General features: G+C 39.1%; 1 protein-coding gene, 1 long non-coding RNA gene and 5 other non-coding genes across 8 annotated transcripts in view; 3 read left to right on the top strand and 4 right to left on the bottom strand.

Annotated features, from left to right (window-relative positions):
- Positions 1-684: 684 nt before the first annotated feature.
- Positions 685-766, top strand: TRNAL-AAG (transfer RNA leucine (anticodon AAG)). The gene has a single exon. It is a non-coding gene; the product is annotated as a tRNA-Leu (tRNA).
- A 5,561-nt stretch (positions 767-6,327) lies between these two features.
- LOC147757319 (uncharacterized) overlaps positions 6,328-24,409 on the top strand; it is a 62,739-nt gene continuing 44,657 nt past the window's right edge. The window contains exon 1 of the long non-coding RNA XR_015321487.1: positions 6,328-6,966. This is a non-coding gene — a long non-coding RNA (uncharacterized LOC147757319). The remainder of the gene's footprint in view (positions 6,967-24,409) is intronic.
- LOC111245162 (uncharacterized) lies at positions 12,541-23,548 on the bottom strand. 2 transcript variants are annotated; one of them, XM_086980569.1, is made up of 5 exons: positions 22,782-23,548; positions 22,263-22,497; positions 21,854-21,886; positions 18,722-21,581; positions 12,541-13,486 (listed from the first exon to the last, which is right to left on the bottom strand). In XM_086980569.1, the coding sequence occupies exons 2-4, from the start codon at positions 22,490-22,492 to the stop codon at positions 21,464-21,466; spliced, it is 381 nt and encodes a 126-aa protein (XP_086836695.1). In that variant the 5' UTR covers positions 22,493-22,497; positions 22,782-23,548; the 3' UTR covers positions 12,541-13,486; positions 18,722-21,463. The 2 variants fall into 2 exon arrangements, with proteins under 2 accessions (XP_086836695.1, XP_086836696.1); XM_086980570.1 differs by having other exon boundaries at positions 22,800-23,547.
- On the bottom strand, positions 18,245-18,316 carry TRNAQ-CUG (transfer RNA glutamine (anticodon CUG)). The gene has a single exon. It is a non-coding gene; the product is annotated as a tRNA-Gln (tRNA).
- TRNAQ-CUG (transfer RNA glutamine (anticodon CUG)) lies at positions 18,583-18,654 on the bottom strand. Its single transcript has one exon. It is a non-coding gene; the product is annotated as a tRNA-Gln (tRNA).
- TRNAQ-UUG (transfer RNA glutamine (anticodon UUG)) lies at positions 18,987-19,058 on the bottom strand. Its single transcript has one exon. It is a non-coding gene; the product is annotated as a tRNA-Gln (tRNA).
- TRNAI-AAU (transfer RNA isoleucine (anticodon AAU)) lies at positions 20,297-20,370 on the top strand. The gene has a single exon. It is a non-coding gene; the product is annotated as a tRNA-Ile (tRNA).

Here is a 24,409-nt window from a genome sequence, read left to right as displayed (position 1 = left end):
CAAACAGTACGTCACTTGGAGTCAAAGTTTGTTTTTGGCATAAACTATTTTTGGAATAATGAACATAATTTCATTTCAGTTAATGAAATGCTGCTGTTCTATGATTTTTGAAGCCAGGATAAACGTATTAGACTTCCTTAATAAAAAAAAAAAGGAAGTATTAGCAGTTCACCGTACAGCTAACGTTAAAGGATGTATTAAATGTCTAATTGTTTCAGTCAAAACTATAAAAGATGCTGAATAAATTGGTGTTTATTAAATGTATATACATCTGTTTAGAAAAATTTAATCACCACAAAAATTATAATTGATAATGATAGTCTTATAATTACTGACATATGTCTTGTTGTAGTAAAAATATAAGGTAATAAACCTAAACTATATTATTATCAAATAAATAAAAAATATTCCAATGAATAAAATAATTAAACATTTATTTAGCTGTCAAATCGTCTGACAACAGCTATAGCTTTTTCTACGTATTAGCTTTTTCTAGTATATCTATAGCTTTCAATCTATAGTGTCAATATCTATCCGTTTTTCAATACACCTTGGTTCATTACTTTGCGCTGTAATACTTGTTGTTAGAATAAAAAACAATTTCTTTATATCTTTAATGATCTTATCAATGTTGGAGGTTTTATATACCCGCTTATTATAATAATTAATTTGTACGGTGACCAAGGTAGCGTGGCCGAGCGGTCTAAGGCGCTGGTTTAAGGCACCAGTCTCTTCGGGGGCGTGGGTTCGAATCCCACCGCTGCCATCGAAATTTTTCCGGCGCTTTCAAAAATAGCACCTGGAGTTAGTACGTACCTTGTTGTATTACCGTGTGTTCGACTATAACTGCAGTAGGCCCTGATGAAATCTAATAGGAGCTCTACTATTATTACTTATTGTTGTTGTCATTATTATTACTATTATATATATATATATTATTGTTATCTATTATTACCATTGCTATCTATTACTAAAGGCACTTTTTTTGAACGAAGAGGGCCGACCCTGTTACACAAATGTAGGATCACACGCATTATCGTGGCCGAGCGGCTCGATACATCAGTGTGCTTAGGAAGTGTTGATCGAATCAACTCGCCTATACTGATATTCTTTGAGCGCATAAATAATAACCGGATCTACTATGCACCTTTCATATCATCGTGGGCTTAATAAAGGCTAATAGCTTGTGGGAAACATTATACAGGGTCCTTTTATACGATTGTTGACTCAGGGAAACCGATTGTGTGTCATAACCTGATGCAAATATATTAATAGGACGCTCATTTAGTGCATTGGTCTCTTCGAAGGTGTTTATTCGAACCTTTCTGTTGTGAGAACCTCCTTATTCGCAGACCCTCTAGCAGCTACCAGACGTAGCGCTAACCACAAGAGTCGAGTTCAATTCCTAACGCGGCTCGAAATTTACACAAACATGGACCATCGTGGAAAAATTTATGAAACTCAATATTATTATAAGCACGATTATTAATGAGCCTGGGGCAAACATCCGTAGTGCTAATTATAAAAAAGCAGATCAATGGAAGTAAAGGAGTGAGAGTGTATTATAGAAGATGAAATTACTAGGGTATTCTATTAGCATATTTTTAGGGCTATTTAGGTGAACCACGTTTTTTCATTTTAATTATTATTACGAGATTATGTTTTGCGAATGCCTGTTTACAATTGAATTAATATTCTCACTTACTACATTATTATGAACGCTAAACATACGTGGAGGTAACGTAGCCAAATAAACCCAGTCATTTTCATTCAAGATATCGAACATGAAACAGAAATGCACGTTAGTATTCTCATATATATTCATGTATATACGAGTATATTCATGATTATTAGAAGAGAAACGTTTATCCGAAGATCGTTGAGGTTAAACAATACCTATATAGAAATGTTCGAATTCAGAGCGTATTGAGAGAGAGATAAGCATAAATAAAAATTCAATATTATTATCATAATCCAGTACATTTACTTAGGCATTATAGCTGGTGTCTCTATCGTTGGGTACTGGGTCTCTGGACCTAATCTCGGCGTGGCCCGTGACATACTACCGCCATACAAGACTATTTCTCGACTGTTTAAGCCAGAAGTTGTTCCTACAGCCTGGTGTGCCATTTAATTTATGAATCTTGAGAGTTTATAAAACAAATCTTAATGGTCTTGCTTATCTATCTGGTCGTCAATACGCCACTCTTCATTGGAGGTATTCAACGCTCATTCAGTTTGGAATTAATAAGGACTTACCGAAAGCACCTATTTGCTTGCGTTTCTATCAAACGCCAAATTTCGGCGTCCTGGCTATGTTTTCAAAACTTCACCATATAAATTTAGCAAAGACTTGACTTTCATTTGCGATTTTGTAGGCATCGGCGTTCCTCATACCACCTGATTAGTCATCGAAATTTTCATCCCCCCTTCGTTTTTATTTAGTTTTCTGTTTGTTCACGTGCATCGTTGACTTTAATGATAGAACAAGTCATAGCGAACGTTTCTGAACGTGTACGTGTAAAAAAACGTAAAACCTAACACTCTTTCACAGCATCATTCTATTACTGATACAAATTGCTACACAAAAGATGATTGACGTCTTATAATACTGGTCTCGTTCAGTATAGTGAGAAATATCGAGCAGTAAATTTATAAGGTCTATAACCTAACCGAACAGATTAGGTTATACCTAAACAACCGTCATTAACGTTGCACTGAATAGTTCATTAATTAGATAAAAAAGAGTAAGTTTCCTATGTGTATGGGATCGATTTGAAGCGTCTGCGTGCTTTTACTGGCGGAGGAATACCTATTTGTGAAAGTACAAAGCAGGCTCATACGATGCAGCTTAATGCTCCAGGCATGAAGTTTATGTGTCAAGAACAGTTACTGAACTGTAGAATAGATAGGCTGTTTTAACTTTAACTCTCTTAAAAAATTTTCAAAAAATAAGCAAAATGTAAGAAAACGTTTCCTAAAAACATCCTTCGAGACGTTATATCATTGCATATAAAATCGAGGAGTTAGTGATGGCATCTAAGATAGCTTTACGTTGTTTAGCGTTACGTTTAAGTTTTACGTTGATTACATATCTTATATAGGGAACTGCAATAAGGGGACGAATCGTAAAAACCTCAAAAATATTCGAGTCGGCTTAAAAAATTATACATTTTCGTTTACTTGTTGATAATAGCATAGAACCGAGTTCAATATCCTCAGCCAAATTATGTTACATTATTATGGAATGACTTACCTGAATTCTAGCGTATTTTTGATACTTTAAAAAGTATTTATGGAATACTGACGACGAAAAATCAACAGGATCGATTTAAACCAGCGGAGATTTCTGGTGAACAGATGAAGAAAAAGTCTTGCCGTTATCGAGCACGAGTTCGGCTCCTCGTCAGCGTCTAATTGCCTGCCTGCGGCCGGCGTCCGCTCGACAAATTCCATATCAATAGAATGAAACGGGAGGAGGTGGTTCTGGGCTATCATCATTTGGGGATCAGTGGCCGGGACCCAAGAAGGCAACGACAGCCACTCTTACGGCGGTCATGCTATTGCCACCCTACGAGCCATACTAGTCACGGCGATTGGTAGTTATTGGCCTTAGACAACAATATTACAATATTGGAAATCAATTACATTACTACACCCACTCCTGACCCCTTTAAACCTAACAGTCTCACACGCCTTGCTGAAGCTTTGCCAGCCGATAACCTCGAAATAGCTCCGAAGCAGTATAGCATGCGCAAGCTCAGAACGCGTTGAGCACCCCTCAGCCACAGACGTACGGACGGGTGGCTATCACTTCAATGTGCCATCGCCGTATAGGAAGAAGTGATTCCTGCATGTTCGTTAGAGCCGAAACGAGAGTTCGCTGCATGATCAGTGAGCAGTCTGGGCACAGCGTACGCCGTAGAAGTGTGGCGTGATTTTCATCATCAGCACTGGCCACTGACTGGCTAAAGCTTGACTAGCTTCGCTACTCTGACGAACACACAGCTAAGAGGCGAGAGTATGGATGATCGCCGTGGTAATACGGTAAAAGGCGGTTTCGGTTTCGAGTCTGGCTTGGTCAACCACAGCCAAGGATCTAGGCGTTCTGTGGTAACGTTGTTCTCTTGAACGGCGCCGGATGTAGCTCGTTTGAACTTCCGGCGTGGCGTCTGAGAGCCTTTTACTTCTCTATCCTTCTTTCTTATTCTCGACCTGCTGCCTCAGCAGCGACTCAGTTTTACTCGCTGTGAACGTCGTGTTCCATTGACAGAAATCAGGACCATCTCCTTACTGTACTTGGCAGTATCAAGCACGTCTCGCGGAACGCGGAATGGCGTATAAGGTGAAGCGTACTTCGGACATGCTTTTCGAATGGCTCAATTTGAAAATAGGCCCTCTACTTATAGTCGCTTGCGTTACGAGAAGTAGTATTTACTATAATAATAGTTGTCGGCTTCTCCTAAAAACTATAAGGATAACGAAGCAAAGGGCACCCTTTACTTGCCACATATAGAGGTTGGTTCATGTTTGCAAGAGGTTGTATTAACGTTGCAGATGGCAAAATAGTAAAACTTAGAAAAAGTAGTAACTCAGGAACTATCAATATCTCATGTAGGAGATAAAATAATCGATATTCTACATTTCAGCCAAGAGGTACTTGATTGAAGAGGAGCCTTTTACGGCTGCGTCTCCAGCATTGGCCATACCTGGGAAGCCCGTACTGAACAACGATCCACACAGACTGTGCCCGAACAGCTTCGAACTGATATGGATAATGTGCTATTTTACTACCGTAACAAACTATTTACATTAATGTGTCTGCAAAAAAGTATGCATATTTGTGAATTTCTAACGAGTAAATACCATAGAGGTGTTGGGGGCTACATGTGGGCGTGACCTCTAATTGTGTTTTGGTTTTTATGAAGGGTTATGGCTGTTTCACAGTTGTTAACACTAAGCATTTACAGATAAGATTGTAAGCACTAACAGATGCATTCTTCCTGAGCTGTATAGGTTACAAACGAAACGGGCTGTTATACATTCTCCTAATCATTGAAGAGGAAATATCCTATTCTTGGAGTATATACCTCGTTATATGCGTATCTCTATGGCCGTACGCCATTAAGCCCCTGCCAAATGCTAAACTTGAATGCGTGAAGCACGGTAAACAGTGGCTGATATAGATGAAAGTGCGCGATTCAAAAGCAATAGATGTCTTGTAACAGATAATAATGGCCTGTTCGCTAGCTATCCACAAACGACCATTCGTTTTGCTTCTCTGCTGCCTTTGTATTGGCCATCGTTAACTGGCCAAACGATAAAAGCGTCGATCGGAGCCGATTGGCCGAAGGGAGCGGAGAACAGGATGAGGAAATGCAGCTTACTAGCTGTCCACTGGCCAACTACGTCCAAGCAGAATTTCCAAAACTATAAGGGAAACTGGTTACCTTGGGCGACGCGCAAAATTGCCAAGTGATTACACAGAACTAAAACGTTGGCAATCCAATTCGATGATGACGATGTATTAAATAGGTAATGGTACGGCATCGAGACTGTTCCATGAGATTATATTGAACAGAGAAGCGGTAATATCAAAGTTAGCCTTAGTTTCTGCGTAAATATTTTTCATGTCCCATTTTTTTAGGTCCTATTCAAGTGCCTAACAACAACAATTACTTTAAATAGGAAATATTTCTAGTGCTAATATATTCATACGAAGTTTTATCTATTATAAGTGCGTAGCTGTCTAAATATGTTCATGTTTGAAAACATATGCGCATATCATCTATTCCAAGCATGAGAACCGTTTCCCTGTTTATTTTCATAAATCATCAGTCTTACTTGAATGTATTGCGGTGACAGCCAAATAGGTATATTACGCATTATTACTATAGTGTTTTTCCTTACTTTACCATATATATATATTGTGAAAAAATTATTATCAATTGAACTTTTTTTTTCCGGTTACCATAGAAACGGATGTAAATATTATTCACAACTGATCTGTCATCGTGTGGAAATTGGTCGCACAGTAAAAAAACCTACTAATTTTTATATTGACACGTATCACTAAGGCATTTTGCACATTCCCATATACGATGCATTTACCATAATGTGTTATGAGTCTATGGATCCTATGAATCTGCGAACGAACTGAGCCTAACTCTAATTTCTCACTCTGTGAAACATCGCACTAATTAAACAAACTGTGTAAAATTTGCAGTGCTAAGTTGAGGTCGAGCCCCCTTTCGCTATTTATGGAAGTGTTATTTGATTTCAAAGTGAAGCGTACAGGGTCGCCTGTAGTCGTTGTCTTTTTACATGCTACACATATGGTTGCATATATGAATCATGTGTTCCATGCGGAAATACAAATTCATATAAACTTTTCCTCTTACCAGAAAGGAACCACTAATAAGGTATCCTCTTTTTAACCTTTGTTGCTTCTTATAGGTACACCATCGACGCCGTCTTCTCGATACATCTTGGTGCTACGACATGCAAACGGTACACCCGCATACCCCCTGCCTCCTGGATAGGTTGTCACCATCGGATAGATTTATGACGACACAGAGAGATATTTAATGTAGGGCGTACAAGAAATTCCTTCCAAGAGTAGCCTAACACACCGATATCAACAGTAAAAAGACGCTGTAGAAAGAACAGAGGCGCTGGCGTAAATTTATCGCAGTAAACGCACTACGCTGACGCGAGCCGGTTCCCAGGGCCGGCATTATCTCGTCCTTTTGGCCTACTTAGGCCTTATGGACAGAGCCTAGACAATGATTGTTATACAGCTACTAAGGAAAAGCGAACATGTTCAGATAACTTGCGTGTTACAGCAACAGCATCGTTACAGATTTAGCTGCGAAGTGAACCTTGTGTCTCTTGTGCGCTCTAAATAGTGGACCTGGCTCAGAGTAATTTCCTAGAGCGTGCAAGTTGTCCATTAGTCACGAACAGGTCGGTGTAACGTTTCTTTTTCTCTGTAGAGACCCAGACTCTGATCATGGTATTGATGTGAAAATACGTACGTAATAACAAAAACGTTTCGAAATGTCAAAATTGTTAGAGATGCTGAGTCTTACTAATTCTAACTATAGTTTCTATATCAAATAGTTATGTTAAAAGGTTATGGGTTGCATCCACTCCTTTACAGGTGACAAACAAAATTTTGCATTATTGAGTGACTTAGTCTATATGTTATAAATCATATTTTTTTTACCGCGCATTATTCACTACCTATCTCGTGAATTTGAACTTCAATGGCTTCTAACCTTCATTTTTACTTTGTCGTGTTTACGTTCGTTGCGCCGGCAAGGGCTTCTTAATTAAATCTCGTATAACGATCTTAAATTGAAAGTAGTATATTCCTGAAGAAGTACACGTATATATTTACTTGCTCAGCATCCGATTTTAGGCTTTTATTAAATATTTCTTTAGAAGCTTTCACGCGACCATTCCTCACTGCAGAGCTATTTTCTGGCAAGACTAATCTTGGTGGAAGTTTTTCCAAGAAATCTGAAATCATCCTTTTCCATAACAGACAAAACAGTTTCACGCTGCTCTGCTTAATTACCATCTACGAATCCTTTTTTCGGAACCCCTGCAAAGACGCAAGCCGCCTTAGCAAGTGTCGCTTTGACGCGAAATGCTAGTGGGAAATGGTAGATAGATGAAAGGGGAAATAGCATATTTACTTGCCAGACTTATGAGATCTATGCGCGAAGTGAAGATTTAGATTTTTGGTAGCGGTTTCCAGTGCAGAAATGCTCCATTGGATGCTCGTGTGCATTAACATTTGTCCATTCGCAAGCTTTCGTATCCCAACTCGTGGCTGATTTGATACGGTAATGACTTGGCCAAGCCAAAAATGCCTATCATCCCACCGAACTAGTTAGCCAGTGAGGTTCTGAACAAATCAAGTCCTGCGTAAACAATCGGCCTTAGTCACCATACTTGCCTTTCACAGCCGCTTAAATGCAGAATCTACGGATCACTTCTATACAACTAAATGTTGAGATTACAGTTAGCCGACTTCACAGACCTGTGAATCGAAGTTATTATGGATCATTCAACTTTGACGGCGGAGTGTACCTTGCCCTAAAAATCGGTTTTGGTCAGGCTCTATTTCGAGGAGTATTGTTACTCGAGTTAGTGTGGGCGCGTCGCAGCAGTCCATAAAAACTGAGCAAATTCAAGTTCACGAAAATGAGTTCCATTACGGCAGGCGAAATAGAGAGCCGGTGTTTGCTGAAGACTCTACGACTGAAAGCAATGTGGGTCGTTGTTCTGAAAACTCTACACAGGAAGGTTTAAATCCAAGACCTTTGAACGTATTGATGAGGCGTGGAAAGCTGTACCGGAAGCCGGTCTGCCTCTAAGGGCACAGACATTAGCATTTGGCGTTTGCATTTTCAAAAACGCCATATTTGTTTACCTCGGTCAAATGAATATAATCTCTTCAGCGATTGTACAGCCTTAAAAAATAACGGTGGACAGCAGCGATTCGCTGCCGCCGGTATTAATAAAAAGCATATAGATTTCTAGCGAGGACCTAAGAATGGTGCGTTGCAAGGTTGGGCTGGCCAGTGACGCATTTCGAAATTTGTCTCGCAAATGAACAGGGTCACTAAGTTAAGCTGATCGCCTACTTGGTCAAACTTCAACATACTTATGGCCCACGTGAAACTAATGAATTGGTTTAATCTAACGCTTCAGGGTCTTTGATTCGTTGACTGGCCAAACGGCGCCAGCTTCGAAATGGTGCACCGTAATGTTTAATTCAGAATGCTGCCAATGCAATATAATTGGAAGGCTTCTTCAACGCAATATTTCAAGCAAACGAAGCAGCTTTTTTTTTATCTACTAGTATAGAACAATTTACTACTTATCACTCCAAGTGAACCTGACTGTCCTTTCTTCATTGAAAATAACTCTGAATAATTATGTGGGCAGTTAGATGATTATCTTACACTTTAGCTTAAACTTTAGACATTCAGCGTGACGTAATGAAGATCGAGTCAGGAAACTGCCCCCTTCAATATATCAAAGTATCCATAAACAATCAGCCAGCTGAAAAGAGTACCTTATACATTTTTTAATTGATTTCCCATATTTGAATTAGCGTTTCATTTATCTACTTCTTCTAATGCATGCCAGTCGATCAGTGAGACTATTTCTCGGACTGAAGGGACTCACCATAGAAGAGCTGGCTGACGTAGCAGCCTGACCGAGAACGCCAAACAGACTACTGCTGTCTGTGAAAACTCAATAGCTTTACCTCTCGATATGAGTAAATAATCCAAATAGTTTACGTAGAGTAAAGGAATAACGTTTGGCTTATGGATTATGTGTAGATTCATTCGCTCAATTGAACTTTTGTTTTGTGATTATCCAGCAGGAATCTAAGGAAAATGGGCGGACATCTACTGGGTGAGAACGTTCTTGAGAAGACTTAATAGGGACATAGGTTTTTTTCGGCGGGGTACAAGGTATACTAAAATGTCTGCTAAGAACAATGCTAAAAAATTCAATATGTTAGTCCAATTGATATTGTTCAGAGCAATTTCGTGACCCACAATTTGCCAACACTATAATAAGCTAAACTGACTCGAAATGTACCAAAGTGATCTCGAGCACTTCTTTCATGATTCTGAGAAGGTGCTACCCAGATCAAGATTCGCAAGCAGTAGACACGTATTCTTCCCAGAATGCTCGAACATACAGACAGAATTGAAGCCCTCGTTATTGTTTCATAGTAGTCTTTAACGTTGCGTAAGCTTAGCTGCCATGAATATTAACAACGCTGAAGACTATTCAATTGTATCACTTGGTAAGGAACTTCTATTCTTATATTGTATTCAAAATTTAATCACAAAGGCTGCCTATAGATATATACGCTCTGGGCTCAATTTCCTATCCGGACACAAATGAATATATCTACCTAGCGGATGTCTAATCCATTTAGATTAAGCTCACTCATTTAGTGGTTGGTTTTCGATTTGTATTATGGCTTCTCGTTTTTTTCATTGCTAGATCCAGCTAACCTGAATCGAGTCATTGTGAAGATTTTTCGTTCCTGTTTAAACTTTTTTATGTCCAACAGGCCTTAAGACTTGGGCACGAAGTAGGGCGGAATCAAAATGGATTTCCTCTAGATACCTAAAATTGTCTATCGTTAAATACAGAAGCCGAGTGAATTCTCCTCTTTACCTATTTCTCATCTGTGTATCATTCAGTTTCCTATGAGTGACGTGCTTTTTCAGGTGCCTCTTCAACCACAGGTCAGATACTCAATCGTCGCTCCAGCGACTCTCGTGGCAGCAATCATTGATACGTTTATTAAGAGTGCTTTGCCCCCTAAATATTTCAATATAATGCAAGCGAAAGATTTGATTGTTGCCCTCGAAGGGGCATTCGAATGAATCCTAATAGAGTTTAGAAGGTTTGTCTCGAAGTAGTCAAAGTTGATCTTGGCCTTGAAACTCAGTTTCGGTTTGTTAACATTTGTATATTTAACATTACTATCGGTCACAGATTGATTGCTCATAACCATTCTGGCAGTCGGTTCGCGCTAACAGGAAAACAATTACGGATCAAGAAGAAAAGCTTAACATGGTTAGCGTGCCCGTCAGAACTGATAGGTGGGTTTTAAAGCTACCGGTTAAGTTAGCTCGTTGTAGAGTCTAACCCTGACCTCAGGTTGTTTAACTACAGTACTGGATTGCTTTTTGATGCCGTTTGTTTTTCCAAAATGGCCCTGTGATTCTTTGCGCAAATAAACTACTTTCATTCGCTTTAACGGATGCTTTTTTTTTTTAAATCACATACGCATAAGCTAACCGTTCTAGTCAGGAGGGCTCTTTTAATGGCCGTTTTTCTGCTTTCCATAAAAGTAGACTGGATCGTACTAAAGAAAGCGCACGCACTAAATAACTTAGTTTTGCTACGTAACTCAGCAATATCCAGCATTCAGCTCCCGCAATCATGTCTAAACCGAATAATTGGTATGGGTTTACGTGTATTTACTTCGATGGAAGGCCAAAATTATCTTGAAAATCGGACGTTAAGACCTCGTGAACGCTTCGAAAATCTGACACAGGTCGAGTATAATGCAAGTGATACTAAGCACCACTACGGATTACGGATGGTAAGCAATACGTATGAGCCTCTAATACGTTTTCACAACTTGCTCACGTGTCTGTGCCTCATAGAAATGGTCTCAAACACTGTTCCTGTTAACCGTGAAAGTGATCCCTATTCCAACACTATTTAAATAAACAGGGTTTTAAAGAAATCACTGTCCAGAAAGATTTAGATATAACATTTGATCAACGGATGAAAATCCCAGTAGGTGGAGTGGCCTTGCATAGTGCAGGACAGGACAGGACGGGACAGAACTGGATATTCAACGTTATATGACCCAGTTATTATATGACATAATGATTAGATCATATATGACTCTTTAGTTGTGCATATTGTTCCCATATTGAAATATCGTTTAAACAAAAATACATTGTTTTACTGCAACGTGTACGAGATAGCTCTGTGAGACGTGTTTAATTGTAGAGCAGTATTCCTTAAGGTCAAATCAATACCTCCAGTAGTGCTAAACTCTAATGTAGTATTGATACCAAGGTGTCTAATACTCTTATTCCGCAGTAGGAAGCTTCCTTTTCACTAACCTACACACAATTCGATCAAGTAATCAGATCAGTGGCTTTTCCGAGATCAGTCGTTCTATACGATGTCGGCTACCGGTACTGTTTCGTCTCGTGAAGGCCATGACAATGACCTTATATTAGCCGTTTTTTTGTGCTTATGGTTGCTTTGTATAAAAGCATATAATGTTTATGTATGTTAGAATTATTTTAATTGTGACTTACTAATTGACTGTAAGCCTACTCACCGTTTTTCCAAATTAATTTAATGGTTTTCACGTATAGACCAAACAGGATGGTCGTCCCGTCTCGGCGAGATGTAATCGAGCCTAAGTCGTTATCATATTAACTAAAAATTGCCTAAATCCCATAAACTCTGATCAAGCATTTTGAATATACGTAACGAGGCATATTAATCCATTCCTTATTGGAAAACCGATCGCAGCAATTCAGCATATACAAACGTGTTAATTGTTCATAGTCATGCATATTGTTTCTTGTTTACAAGGCCTAAAAACACTGAAAAAAATTAGAAAAGCTCCAACGGTAGTTAAAGATGCAAAATAAATCTTATTAGAAATATTATTCCACCCTAGACGTTTAAATGTTAAACTGAAATTTTTACTAACTTTATCCCAATTAGCTTGATCTGTTCATTATATTCTTTAGTAACAGTATATTGATTCTAGTAGAAATAGGCTTTGTTTGATATGCACAATAGCCCACAATGTAAGATCTCTATATGTAGGATGTGTACAGAGACCCTGAAGAGCGCATTGTGCGAAACTAATCCAGCAAGTTTCCCCTATGCCCCATATAGATGTATGTACATATCTCGAATAAACAAAATTAACTTATTTTGACAATCGTTTATTTATATGTTTATATTTTTTTCGTATATTTACACGCGAGCCGATATATGTCAGACAGCAAATGCCTTTCACGGACTAGTGTGCTGCTAATATCTTCTTTATCAGGTTGTTATTTTATTAAGTAATAATTTTACTCGCTGAATCAAAGTGAATGCCTCTTCAAATCTGTAGCTTTAGATTGGCACGGGTGCCACTCTTATCTACGGTGTCGATCCCCGTGATCAGAGTCATGCCATCCGTGATCCCGTCCGTTGTTCTAGGCTTCGTGCAGCGCCACGTGCTGTTCGCTGAAATTAGCACGAACCCTTTTAAATCAGTGCGGAAATACTAGGAGCGAAGATGATTTGCAAATAATTGTTAGGAATGAAATCAAGGTTAACCAATACTGAAAGCTTTTGTTATCGCTTACCCTGATGGGCCGTCGCGAACAATACGTTCATGGTAGATGTCCATTCTATAGCGTCTACATATGTCCATTATATGGTTGGACTAAGATAAGATATTTTGAAATTATAATGCCGGTTTGTGCATAGACGAAATGTCAACTGTCTATAATGCGGTCTAACGGCATCTAGATGAGTAACTTTAGTCGTCTTCACACTTACGGTTTACAGTAGACATACCGAACTTGGTAGACTCTGAAAAGAGTAATTTAAGAGATATGAGGAACATTATGATGAGAAAATACGAACGTGCACGTATTTTTAGTATTTACGGTGCACGACGATGGCTGTTAACATGGTGGCGGTGGCGACGATGATGCGGCCGAGGATGTCTGTGGTGCCCGGCAAGAAGGGTTCCAGCTATGCTTTCAGCGGTCGCTCTGCCCCCGGCTACCAGCGCCAATGGTCCGAGCATTTTTAGGCCTTTGGTAAAAAGAATAGCTTCCGTTTTCTGCGGGGTGGTCGTTGAGACATATAGCAATAATATGCTAGCCATAGGACAGTTCTTCATAATGAAAAAATAACAAAAGAAATTCCGCTAGGCAAAATGGCTATTACAATTAATAATTAAATGCGTACACGCGCACGTCAAAATATATAAATGTCGCCATTCGGAGAAGTTATCTCCTTAGCGTATCTACACAAGCAACTACATAAATCTAACCATAGACAAAGTCGTGACAGGGTCAGTTTTGTACAGAGTGCCATAATTAAAAAGGCCCGTGAAGAAACGTGGATAGGATCGTCGCTCTCCTCTCGCTACCTTTTCGATTGCAATGTGCCGCGCGCTTCATCCACTCACAATTACTAACCTCGTCCGCGGCACCTGACCGTATTCACATATCTTTATATTAGCTCTAGTCCATGTATTTAAGGGCCTCGGGCAAATCTCTGGGAAAGGCAAAGACTACTAGAGCAAATGAGCCCTTTGCTTAGGCTTTGGCATGCGCGGAAAAGGCAATGGATCTGTCTGATAGAAAAGCGAAGTAAAAGCGTGATAAAATGGTGGAGGAAAGATAGACTACCCCTTTAAAGTTAATATCTGTAGATCTGGATTATCATTAACAAAATTATTTCTAAAAGCTATAAATCTGAGCACTCGATATCTATTTATTAATAACCCATTTTACCCCGATGCCGTCCGTGCGGACGTTTATCGCGGCGGTGGTCACAGAAAGAGTAGCAGTTAGGCATATTTCCTTTACTGATTAAAAATCTTGATTTCAATAGTGAGGAATATTACCATTGACGCTACTATAAGTAATACGTAGCATGGGGGTGGAGTTATAATCGTTCATTGTCACCGCCGTTACGGTTTATCATTGGCTTCCTGACATTAATTTCTGCATGGGCCTGGACGTTTATGGTTTCGAAGTTCACGAATGCCATCCGGCCTGCAGCCTTCAAACAGCTGCCCCTGTTACGCACAATGGGTACGTAAGCCTAGTGTACGACAAGAAGCTATGGACCGTTCACCATCCATATACGTATGGCTGCTACTTCTGCTGCTATTGTTTTTTGCGTTTACGGCAGAAACTTCGATGACGTTGGCTGCAGCGCGGGCTTTGGCATCTATAGGGGATAGCATGGAGCCACGATGACCAACTATCGCTATTGCTGTGCTTCTGCCACTGCTTCCACAAAAAATGCCGCCACTAGCGATTTTCATTTTTCAGTTAATTAATGTTATATGAATCTAGCGTCGCATGTACTGGCGAAGTATCAGGGGGCGAATTTATAGTGGCAATACCAATAGAATTGAGATCATAGTGAATACATAGCCCTATGGTCCAACAATTCCTGGTGGCCTAGTCACTTCTGGATATGTTGTAATCGCATAAAACATGGTCGATCGTGAAGCATATACTATGAGTTATGTTGCTGCTCTTGGGGCCCTTTATGATGAAGCACCTGTGGTCCATGTCACAAAGCAGATTTGCGCCATTGACATTATCCTAATCAGTGGCTGAGTCGCTCGCGATTCGTGGCCCTCGTCCTCATCGACTCTGGTTAGCGACGGTCAGTAAGTTGAATAGATATCATCATAGAGGGAAAGTTAGAGAAATAACAGACGAAGAGTTTGCAGAACGATTTCGTAACGATAGACGATATTATCATTACCGCATTGTAGCTTCCAGTCTAGATGGAAACGAACAAATGCTAACAACATATTGGCAGGCTGGTTCCACTTTATGCTTTATTTTGACACGTCACATCTTACTACATCACCGATGAAAACGATAGCGTCGGTCTTACTCGATAAGACTTGATCCCTATCGCAGTCGCTGGCATACGAGTCGCTACGGCAGATATACACCACGCAAACAGATCTTCAAATATATCACGAAATCAAGAGATTACTTTACCACATGTAAGCGCCTTAAATAATATACGATCCCTTGACCTAGAGAACGAGATCGTGTATGACGGCTGTTGCTATCACCTTTTCTAAGGTTTACTTATAAACGTCGTTGAATAGATTATTCCACCGTTCAAAATAGAATGGACGAAATCCTGTATGTAGTATAATCATTCAGTACAAATGCAAAAACTACGTAAATTAACCAACAATATGAAATACACGCCGGAGAAACGAGACAACTTGCCCGATCAACCACCCCCCTGTAATGCCTTAATCGCAACGATTTTAGTTCGCGATTAAAACTATGTATTTCGTACACAACCCCCGCAACCTTGACCAATGAAAAAGATTTTTGATGCACTCGGTTGCTATTGTTTCTCTTTCAACCGAAAAGCAACGTTGTGTCGTGGGAAAGAGTTGACGTAGGTCAGGCTACGGGCATTAACTAATATATATATATATATGCATGGATAACTTGCATAGGAGTACGCATTGCTACTATCATATCATAAATTGGGCTAATAGATCATCGAAAGGCCGATTGTGATCGAGATATCGAAATTTGCTGTTGTTTTTTCAAGTTGTTGAAACCACTGGAGAAAAATGCAACATTTACAGTTATGCGTTAATTTTTATCACTTGTAATATTGGGGCGTACTTATACCTGTAGTTTTGCATACATAAATTTGATGTCATCATAATATATATATCGTATAACTTAAGCTACGCTGGGTGCGAAGACAGCTTTTTTTTTTAATACCATTTACAACAACTGAATGTTGTCCATACTTTTTGCCCTTGCAACAACAACCATTACTTTGCTATCACAAGAAAAAGCCTATTGTGATGACAAAGAGCAGAGAATACTTGGTATCTAGCGGTAGAGATGCCGTTACAGTAAAGGGATTAGTCATACTTATTGAAGACTCTTGTTTAAGAACTAAGTAGCAAATGGACTAAATGTTTTTTAGGTATGAAATGAAGTTGTAAGCATTACATCCTATAATTGACTCCTTATTACGTCAAAATTGAAAGGCTTCACTGTTGTCTGGAAGTTAGGCGTGTCTTATAACGATGCAAGCAAAATCCGTATCCTTTTAAGAAATTCTGCTTTTATTTCCTTATGTATTATAATTAAATAAAATGTCTATTTATGATGAAGATGCGTTACTAATTAACGTGTGTTTTATCGTTCGCCCTCGGGACTTCTCTATTTGATTTAATGGCGGAATTACACAATAATTATATGGCATTAAGTAGAAATACTGTAGTTATGCCTTTCGGATTGCGTTGCTTCAGTAATACGTTGGGAAGTTGCGCTAAGTTTTACGTATTCTTTATTATTTGATTAAGTTTAAAGTTATCAATGGAACCGCTGTTTCCAAGGCGACAACTGCCTGACATTGCATGCATTTACGTTAAAAAGCGTTCGTTCTATATTTAACGAGCAGTTAAAATTTTCAAGGTTATAAAAAGATCGTTTCTCACATGACTGCTTAGATATTCAATGTACTCGATTTAAAAAAAAGATTAAATCAAAAATATTAAACGCGGTTCTTCACGGATCGTTTATTTTTTGCAGCGATTACCTAAAGTTTCAAGGATGCATCATTCTAAGTGTCTGTTTTACTCAATGAGGCGTATGTGCATGAATGAGCTTTTGGAGTTAGGTCTAAACGTAAAAGTCCCACCATTACTTATGCTTAATGAGATAGCATAGCACTCTTTTGGCTGTTCCATATCTACTGCTTCGTTAACTTGGTCATAAATGTTTTACAGTAAAAACATTGAGCTGCAGAAATTGACACGGAGAACCGAAGTAGAGCGAAATCTCAGTTAGTTATTTCGGCATTATCGTGGATTCGATCGTTGTGTGAGCTAAATGATTTTTATGAGATGGAACTTAAAAATAGCTTACATGACACATTTGAAACTTACTCAATAACATCATTATACGCATCGCATTGTGTGTTAATAAAATAAAATACGAAGCTTTTTTCAGTTTGCGACTGATTTTTAGCCTTCATTTTCTGTACACTGAACCACCTCGAACCCAGACCATGAGGTATTTGTGCAACCCACGGCAAAACTGCGACCACCGCTTTAGTCCCTAGTCGCAACAAATAATTCTTTCTTTCAGTTGTAGGCTATGGGATGTGTTGGTCTTTATAAACTCAACTGGCTTTTTTGTGACAGACCCATGAAACGACATAATAAGGATAAGTCGTAACTTTACCCTTTACTTACTGCGTGTCTATGGTTGTCATGACAAGCCACTTCAAGGGATGCGTATTAGCCACTCGGACCATGTTCAGGCTAGTAAAGGATACATGATTTGAAGTTAAATAACTTATAAATCGCCCTATTCATATTCTTACACGTCTTATATAGGTCGTCGGTTTGACTGAATTCAAATTTATATTCGTAGATACATGCGCACTATCCTACCATGGCATCATTCACTCTCTATGGATCTGTCATGAAGGCATCTTGTAGGCGTACAAAACCTAAGAAATATTTAAGTAGAATTTATTTGGGTACGAAGCATTTGATTGTTCGTCACACTGTGGAACAGTTTTGTTCGTAAGAACAAATAGAAACCCTTTTAGTCTTAAATCCATACGCGAGGCAGCGAAACAATTAGTAATGCCAATAAATGTTTACTTTTAATGTGGACTACTCTAATGGTTGGAGCGCTATAAAAGCGGGTGTGGTCTCTCTATGTTTTCGGTCTTACGTCCGGCATTACCGTTAGAAGTCGCATCGGACGGTGGCTTCCAACAGCCGGATTCCAATTTAGACCACAACATGTCCCTAAGATTAAAAGGGTCTAAAAATAAAACATTACGACACTTATTACAATACACGTATATTGTACGTACACTATGGAAATGTCTTGCAAGGTTCCACCGAGATTCGAACTCAGATCGCTGGATTCAGAGTCCAGAGTGCTAACCGTTACACCATGGAACCACTGTTTTATTATACCGCCAATTGAACATTGGCTTCGTGTTTACTGGCCATGTATTATAGCCATTCGCACAGTGTGGTCACTCTATGTTTCGGGTCTTACGTCCTGTATTGCCGTTAAACATTGCATCAGATGTTGGCTCAACACCCGAATTCGAACCTAGACCACAACCCTAAGATTAAAATCTCAGGGTCTAAAAGTAAAATACCACCCTATTTACCTGCTACGGTGAATGTATACTGTACGGAAAGTACAGTAGCGCTTACGAAGGTTCCACCGAGATTCGAACTCGGATTGCTGGATTCAGAGTCCAGAGTGCTAACCGTTACACCATGGAACCACGGTTTTGATTTATAGTTATTAGATATATAGCTTTGTTTATATATATATATATATTGAACACTGACCTCATGTGTGATGGCCATGTGTTATAACCACTCATACGTAATGGTCTCTCTATATTTCGAGTTCTATGTGCGGCATCGCCGTTAATGATTCCAGCAGACGGGTGGCTCCCAGCACGAAACAAATTGCGTCTATGTCAGGATTCGAACCTACAGCATTACGGGTCCCTAAAATTAAAATCCTTAGGATCACAAAGAAAAACATTACCAAGTAAAAACACGCTACGATGTATGTTTATTGAAACAACCGCTTCAGTCGGTCCTTTCAAGGTTCCACCGAGATTCGAACTCGGATCGCTGGATTCAAAGTCCAGAGTGCTAACCGTTACACCATGGAACCACCACGACAGTTGAAATCTGGCCTTACGTAGACCATAGCCTATTAAAATAATAGGATCTCAAAGTAAAACGTTACAGTACTTGTGTACGGCGGTATATGTGTATATACGGTACGCAAAGTATGGAAGGATCTTTTAAGGTTTACACCAAAATTTAACTAGAGTTGCTGGACCCGAAGTCCAGAGTGTTAACCATTATAGCGTCAATTGAACGATGGCTTTATGGCTAATAGCCATATATCATACTCATGGGACAGTAGATCCAGATTTCGATTGTTGGCGTACTTAAACGTGGTTTATTGGTGTAATGGTTAGAACTCTGGACTTTGAATCCAGCGATCCGAGTTGAAATCTCGGAGTAGCCTCAAATTTATCTGTTTGCATTGAACTGAATTTTATAATATATACATATTTATTTTTATATATATTTATATTTAATCAACGTTTTTCATTCTATCCCTCATCGTTATTCACTTGATAAAAAATTAACAAAAATATTGAAGTTTCTGTATTTAAAGGTTGTGTTAGGAATTGGGTTAAAAACATTTATTTATGTAAAATTTGACAGGCAACAGGTGCATATCGCACCTCGACCTTCGAACAGCACATGGCGTGATTCATATCTAATATTACACAATGTAATACTTACGTTATAGTACCACATTCTAGAGGTAACTAGTGTCTGCAGTATTTAACGTAGGAAAAACGCATTGCTCAACTTGCTTCTTGATTTGTTTCTCCTTTTAACATTATGTAACTTGTAACAGTTTGTACATTAGTAATATACGTGATTTATGAAGCACAGAGATTCCATGACAAAACCGGTGAACGTATTGCTCGTTGTGTCTTAGAAACCTGAAGATCGTGTCATTTGAAAGCGTTGAAATTAAGGTTACATATATCAAACATTTACATATATTGATATTTTTTTCTCCTATTAACTATATCTGCTATTGATAATAGCGATGTTATCGGAGGTTATCGGAGGAATTCAGATATGAAATTTCCACTTGCACTTAGTACAGGGCTCTTACATTGTCTACATGCTTTTTATTTAGTTATGTAAACCAAGTAACGTATCAAGCTATGCTAAGACATTAACGTGACGAGTTTTTTTTTAATGTAAACATCCTTAACGATTTGAAACTCATTAAGATACTGATAGTAAGGTAACATGGTAGATGACGTTTTCCTTTAAAATATTCACAGACTTAAAGGGTACACGGGTAGTACACCGCGTGGCCTACTAGCTCAGTCGGTTAGAGCGTCGTGCTAATAACGCGAAGGTCGCAGGTTCGATCCCTGCGTGGGCCACAAAATTTTTTAGATTTGAAACGCGTGTTTCCGCAACAGCTACCTTTTACAAATCATTTGCGAGTTTAAGCTTATATTGGCTTCCTATCAGATTTACTTTTTGGAACTGTTTCTCACTTCGACTGGACCTAAGCATACGTAAAAATTAAACCCATTTGCCTGAGAATGATGTTACTTTATGGACGCAAATTGTTTTGTATTTATGCGTCGTTGGTAAAAGGATCTGAATAATGTATGATATTTACAGAACAAAAAATACAATTAACTTACGCGGATGATTACCCTTGAAACAACCTTTTATTTTAAATACAGCATCGGAATGATCTTAGGTAAGCCTCTGTTCTATCGGATTCACGCCAGTTAACAAAGAGAGTCCAATATACTTTTTACTATCAAAAGAAAATAGTTTCAATATAATTAAAAACGCTTTATTCACAGCGAGTTTACGTATTGACGTGTTTACCAAGTATTGTTTTTCATTTTTTTCTAATCATTTATGCAGATTTTTCCTAGGCACACACAAACACACTATCAGTATCGTATTTACATTTTTCCTTCAAAGTTTAGTCACTTCCGGCACCAACCAATACAAAAACCTGTTTACTAAACTATGTTGTGTAGAAGATTCGACAGTTTTGAATATAATTCTTCTCCGCAGTACTGCTCCTTTTCTTTTAGTCTGCGCAGACGCTGTGCGGTTGACGGCAGACTGCCGTGCCATCGGCAATTTATCCACCCAGGTAGTTAAAAGCTTGTTTTGTATTGAGTATATTGACCCTTACGATCACATAGCTGCAATCAATTTACGTCTAGTGACCGGCACGATATCTTCTAGCCTAATAATTTTCTCTATTGTTGTTGACATCAAACGAGGTCGATCAAGCTGATCGAATTTATTCCACTTGGCAATTTTACATGTTCGACACAAACTTAACAATCTAATGGATGACCTACTTTTCACTTCACTCGGCCATGTTCACTTAGCTTCTCACACCACTCATTTACCCCCGAAAAACAACGTATTGGCGCACCTTCTAAGCGGCGTATGGGGGATGCTGCTAGATCAGTCGCCAGTCAGCATATCACGTTCATGTTACCACCATCCATAGCCGCTGTCTAGCTTGTATCCGTGGTACCATCGACTGTACCATTTGTCAGTCGATCCGCCAACGTTCCCATGCCAACCATCGTCATTCCATGCGTGATGAATTCTAAATAGGTCAAAAAAGAGAACAAACCAAAAAGTAATATGCACCAATGAACGGCGCCTAAACGTTGCAGCTGCAAGCCTCTGGGTCATCACAATAGGCCATATAGTTAGGTGTTTTCTAATGAAATAGACGTGGAATAAAGCGAGCGAAAAGGGTATAATCGACAGGCGGACTTTGTAAATGCCGATTTGAAAGTAGCGGTTAGCTTAACTGCGTACAATAATTTCTATTAAACTTAAACGTGAATAACTATTGCAGTAGCGTATACTTACGGTACATAATGGAAGTACTTGATGCGATGGACCCTATAAGTGAGGAGTGAACGAACGAACAGTACATATGTATGTTGTTTTATATACTTTATCAAACTTGCATAGAGAGGAGTAAACAGGGTTTGAGATTGGGATATTAAAGAGATGATAGGGTGTTCGCACATGAGTAGATACCTACTCATCTTTCTTCACATATGTGATAATTGTTTGAGAATATTAGATAGGTCTCATTTAGTATACTGGCTCAAATGAATCGTACTTCTTTAGTTGCTAATAGACTGGTTTCTGTAACGCGCGTTCAGATATTATAAAATGCAGAAATAGCGTTTACTAGCTGGAAAATCGATGATAGTATGACGCGCCATGATCAGATGCAGTAACAGTTTATAATAATTGACGTTTCACTTACGGATGGTAGTGTATGTGTTTGACGTGATGGTTACAACGGTGAGATTTATGTTTATGGCGGGACGCTAAGAAAGCCCCAGCCAGACTCCCAGCTCCAGCGGCTCCTCCGATTAATGTCAGAGGCGAGAGTATTCTAAAACCTTTCGTCAGTCCAAAAGTATCCATTTGTGACGGTAAACACACTAATTCCAAAAATAGAGCGAAAGTGAGGGATGGTGTAAACCACCTCATATTGGCTAAAACATAAGAGATGTGAAAAATATTAACGGAAAACACTAAAAACAATCACAACTTAATTATTAGTAATAAATATAATTTCACGTAAATGACGTATGAAGGAACATGCCCAGTAATAATAGTTCCGAAACAACAAAAGCTTCATTTTTTTGAACTCTAATATTGAAGAGGTAGCGATCCGCCGCTCGTCACGTGGGCGCACAGTGGTTTCACTGCACATCGATAACAATTTAGCTTGATTGATCTATAATCAATTATAGTAGATTCATTCCTATTGTGTTACCTCGTCGCCAGCGAGTACCTGGATAAGGTCACTTGGCTGTTGTCCTGGGCGGCGGTTGCTTACCGGTAGCGATAGCAATGGTGATAAATTTTAGTAGCGGTGAATTGATTTGAATTACGGCGTCTTCGAGCTCCGGCCGCTGCCAGTGATCTATTTAACCTGGCGCGCAACAAAATGTGGCGAGGGTAAGAAAATCTTATTGAAAGCGAAACTGAAAGTTATTGCAAACAAACAAAAGCAGTGTGAATCGTCACCACAGGAGAAACAGAGTGTCGATGGCGAGAACGAGGGGCAAAAAGGGTCTGTTCCTCCCTCATCTGCCCACCATCCGCCCTCGTTTACTGCTCTGGCTATAACTTTAATTGCGACCGCAAAAACAGAAAGGAGGCCAAAAAATACGTCCGGCGACAGAAAACTACGTAACCGTCTGTTGCCCCAATGTACTAAAGTCACTGCCTGCACTACTGACCAACGGGGCAAACGATGGCGATTGCCGCAGGAGTTCGAGAGTGAACCAGCGCGCAGTCCCTCTTCGAACCATGAATAACATAGTGCGTAAAAAACGATTGGCTGCTGGGGCCGCCGGCAACTGGTGATCCATTGCGCAATCAAAAACGTTATTACGAGATAGGATTATTTCGGTCAAATGGATTTGTACATAACTACATGCGCAAAAACACACAGCTTGAGGCTCGTAAGCGGAGATAGTGACATTCGCAGAGAGGCGTAGAAAAAAATAAAGGAAGACAACTAGGTTATATGCGTAAAGTAACAATTTCAATCTTTGCCTCTTAATTCGTTATATTAAAAGGTTGTGGACTTCGGAAAATTGATAAGACATCTAGAGAACGCGTCGACATTACCAAATATTCGATGGCCTGTATGGCATTGAAATGGTGTTTCATTCTATGATAAAACTTCAGTTGTAAAGGTAACGTTTTGTATAGGAAATAATTGCAGAAGAGATAAGTTGAAATATTTCTAAATCGATAAAGGTAAATTACACAAAAGCAGCAGATTTTGGTTGTTTATACCGACAATTAAGCTTTTCATGTGCCTAGTCGTGTAGGTGAGTGAAGATGGGTTCAGAAAAAGATACCACTACGTAGTTACGAACGTATCCAACCTGCTAAAGGATTGATATATTAAAATGTACGGCACTATAAACTATTATATTGTCTATCGATAGTTATAAAGCCGGATGGAAGGTCGTTGTGAAGACAAAGACTATATACGCAGGTGGCCACGGGTGAATCTCACCCGAGGCAGACAACTGAGGCCGATTATTTACTGTACTCGAAATTTTTTCGCATTCAAATTTAACCTTTTATACGTGCAAAGAGGAGCAAAATGAGATAAAGATAATAGTTTTGCGGAACTACCGTAGACAAGATTGGCAACACTCTATTAACACAAGGCGTTGCTCTTTAACCATTAGCCATTTAAGCAGAAGCCCAAATAAACGCTTCATTAAAACTTACGCCCTCTGATCTATGGAAATACACTAGAGATTTTTCATGGGTTTTTATTATATTGCAAATGCTATATTTTTAATGCTATGTAGTACATATCCGGGTCGGAGGTACTATCTAAATTTTAATGAACGAAGTCATCGATTAGAAGTAGAC

This window comes from Varroa destructor, unplaced genomic scaffold (genome assembly GCF_002443255.2).
Source record: "Varroa destructor unplaced genomic scaffold, Vdes_3.0 BEIS01000002.1, whole genome shotgun sequence".
Classification (NCBI taxonomy): domain Eukaryota; kingdom Metazoa; phylum Arthropoda; class Arachnida; order Mesostigmata; family Varroidae; genus Varroa; species Varroa destructor.
The sequence above is the reverse complement of the archived record's forward strand: the minus strand, read 5'-3'. Positions and strand labels throughout refer to the sequence as shown.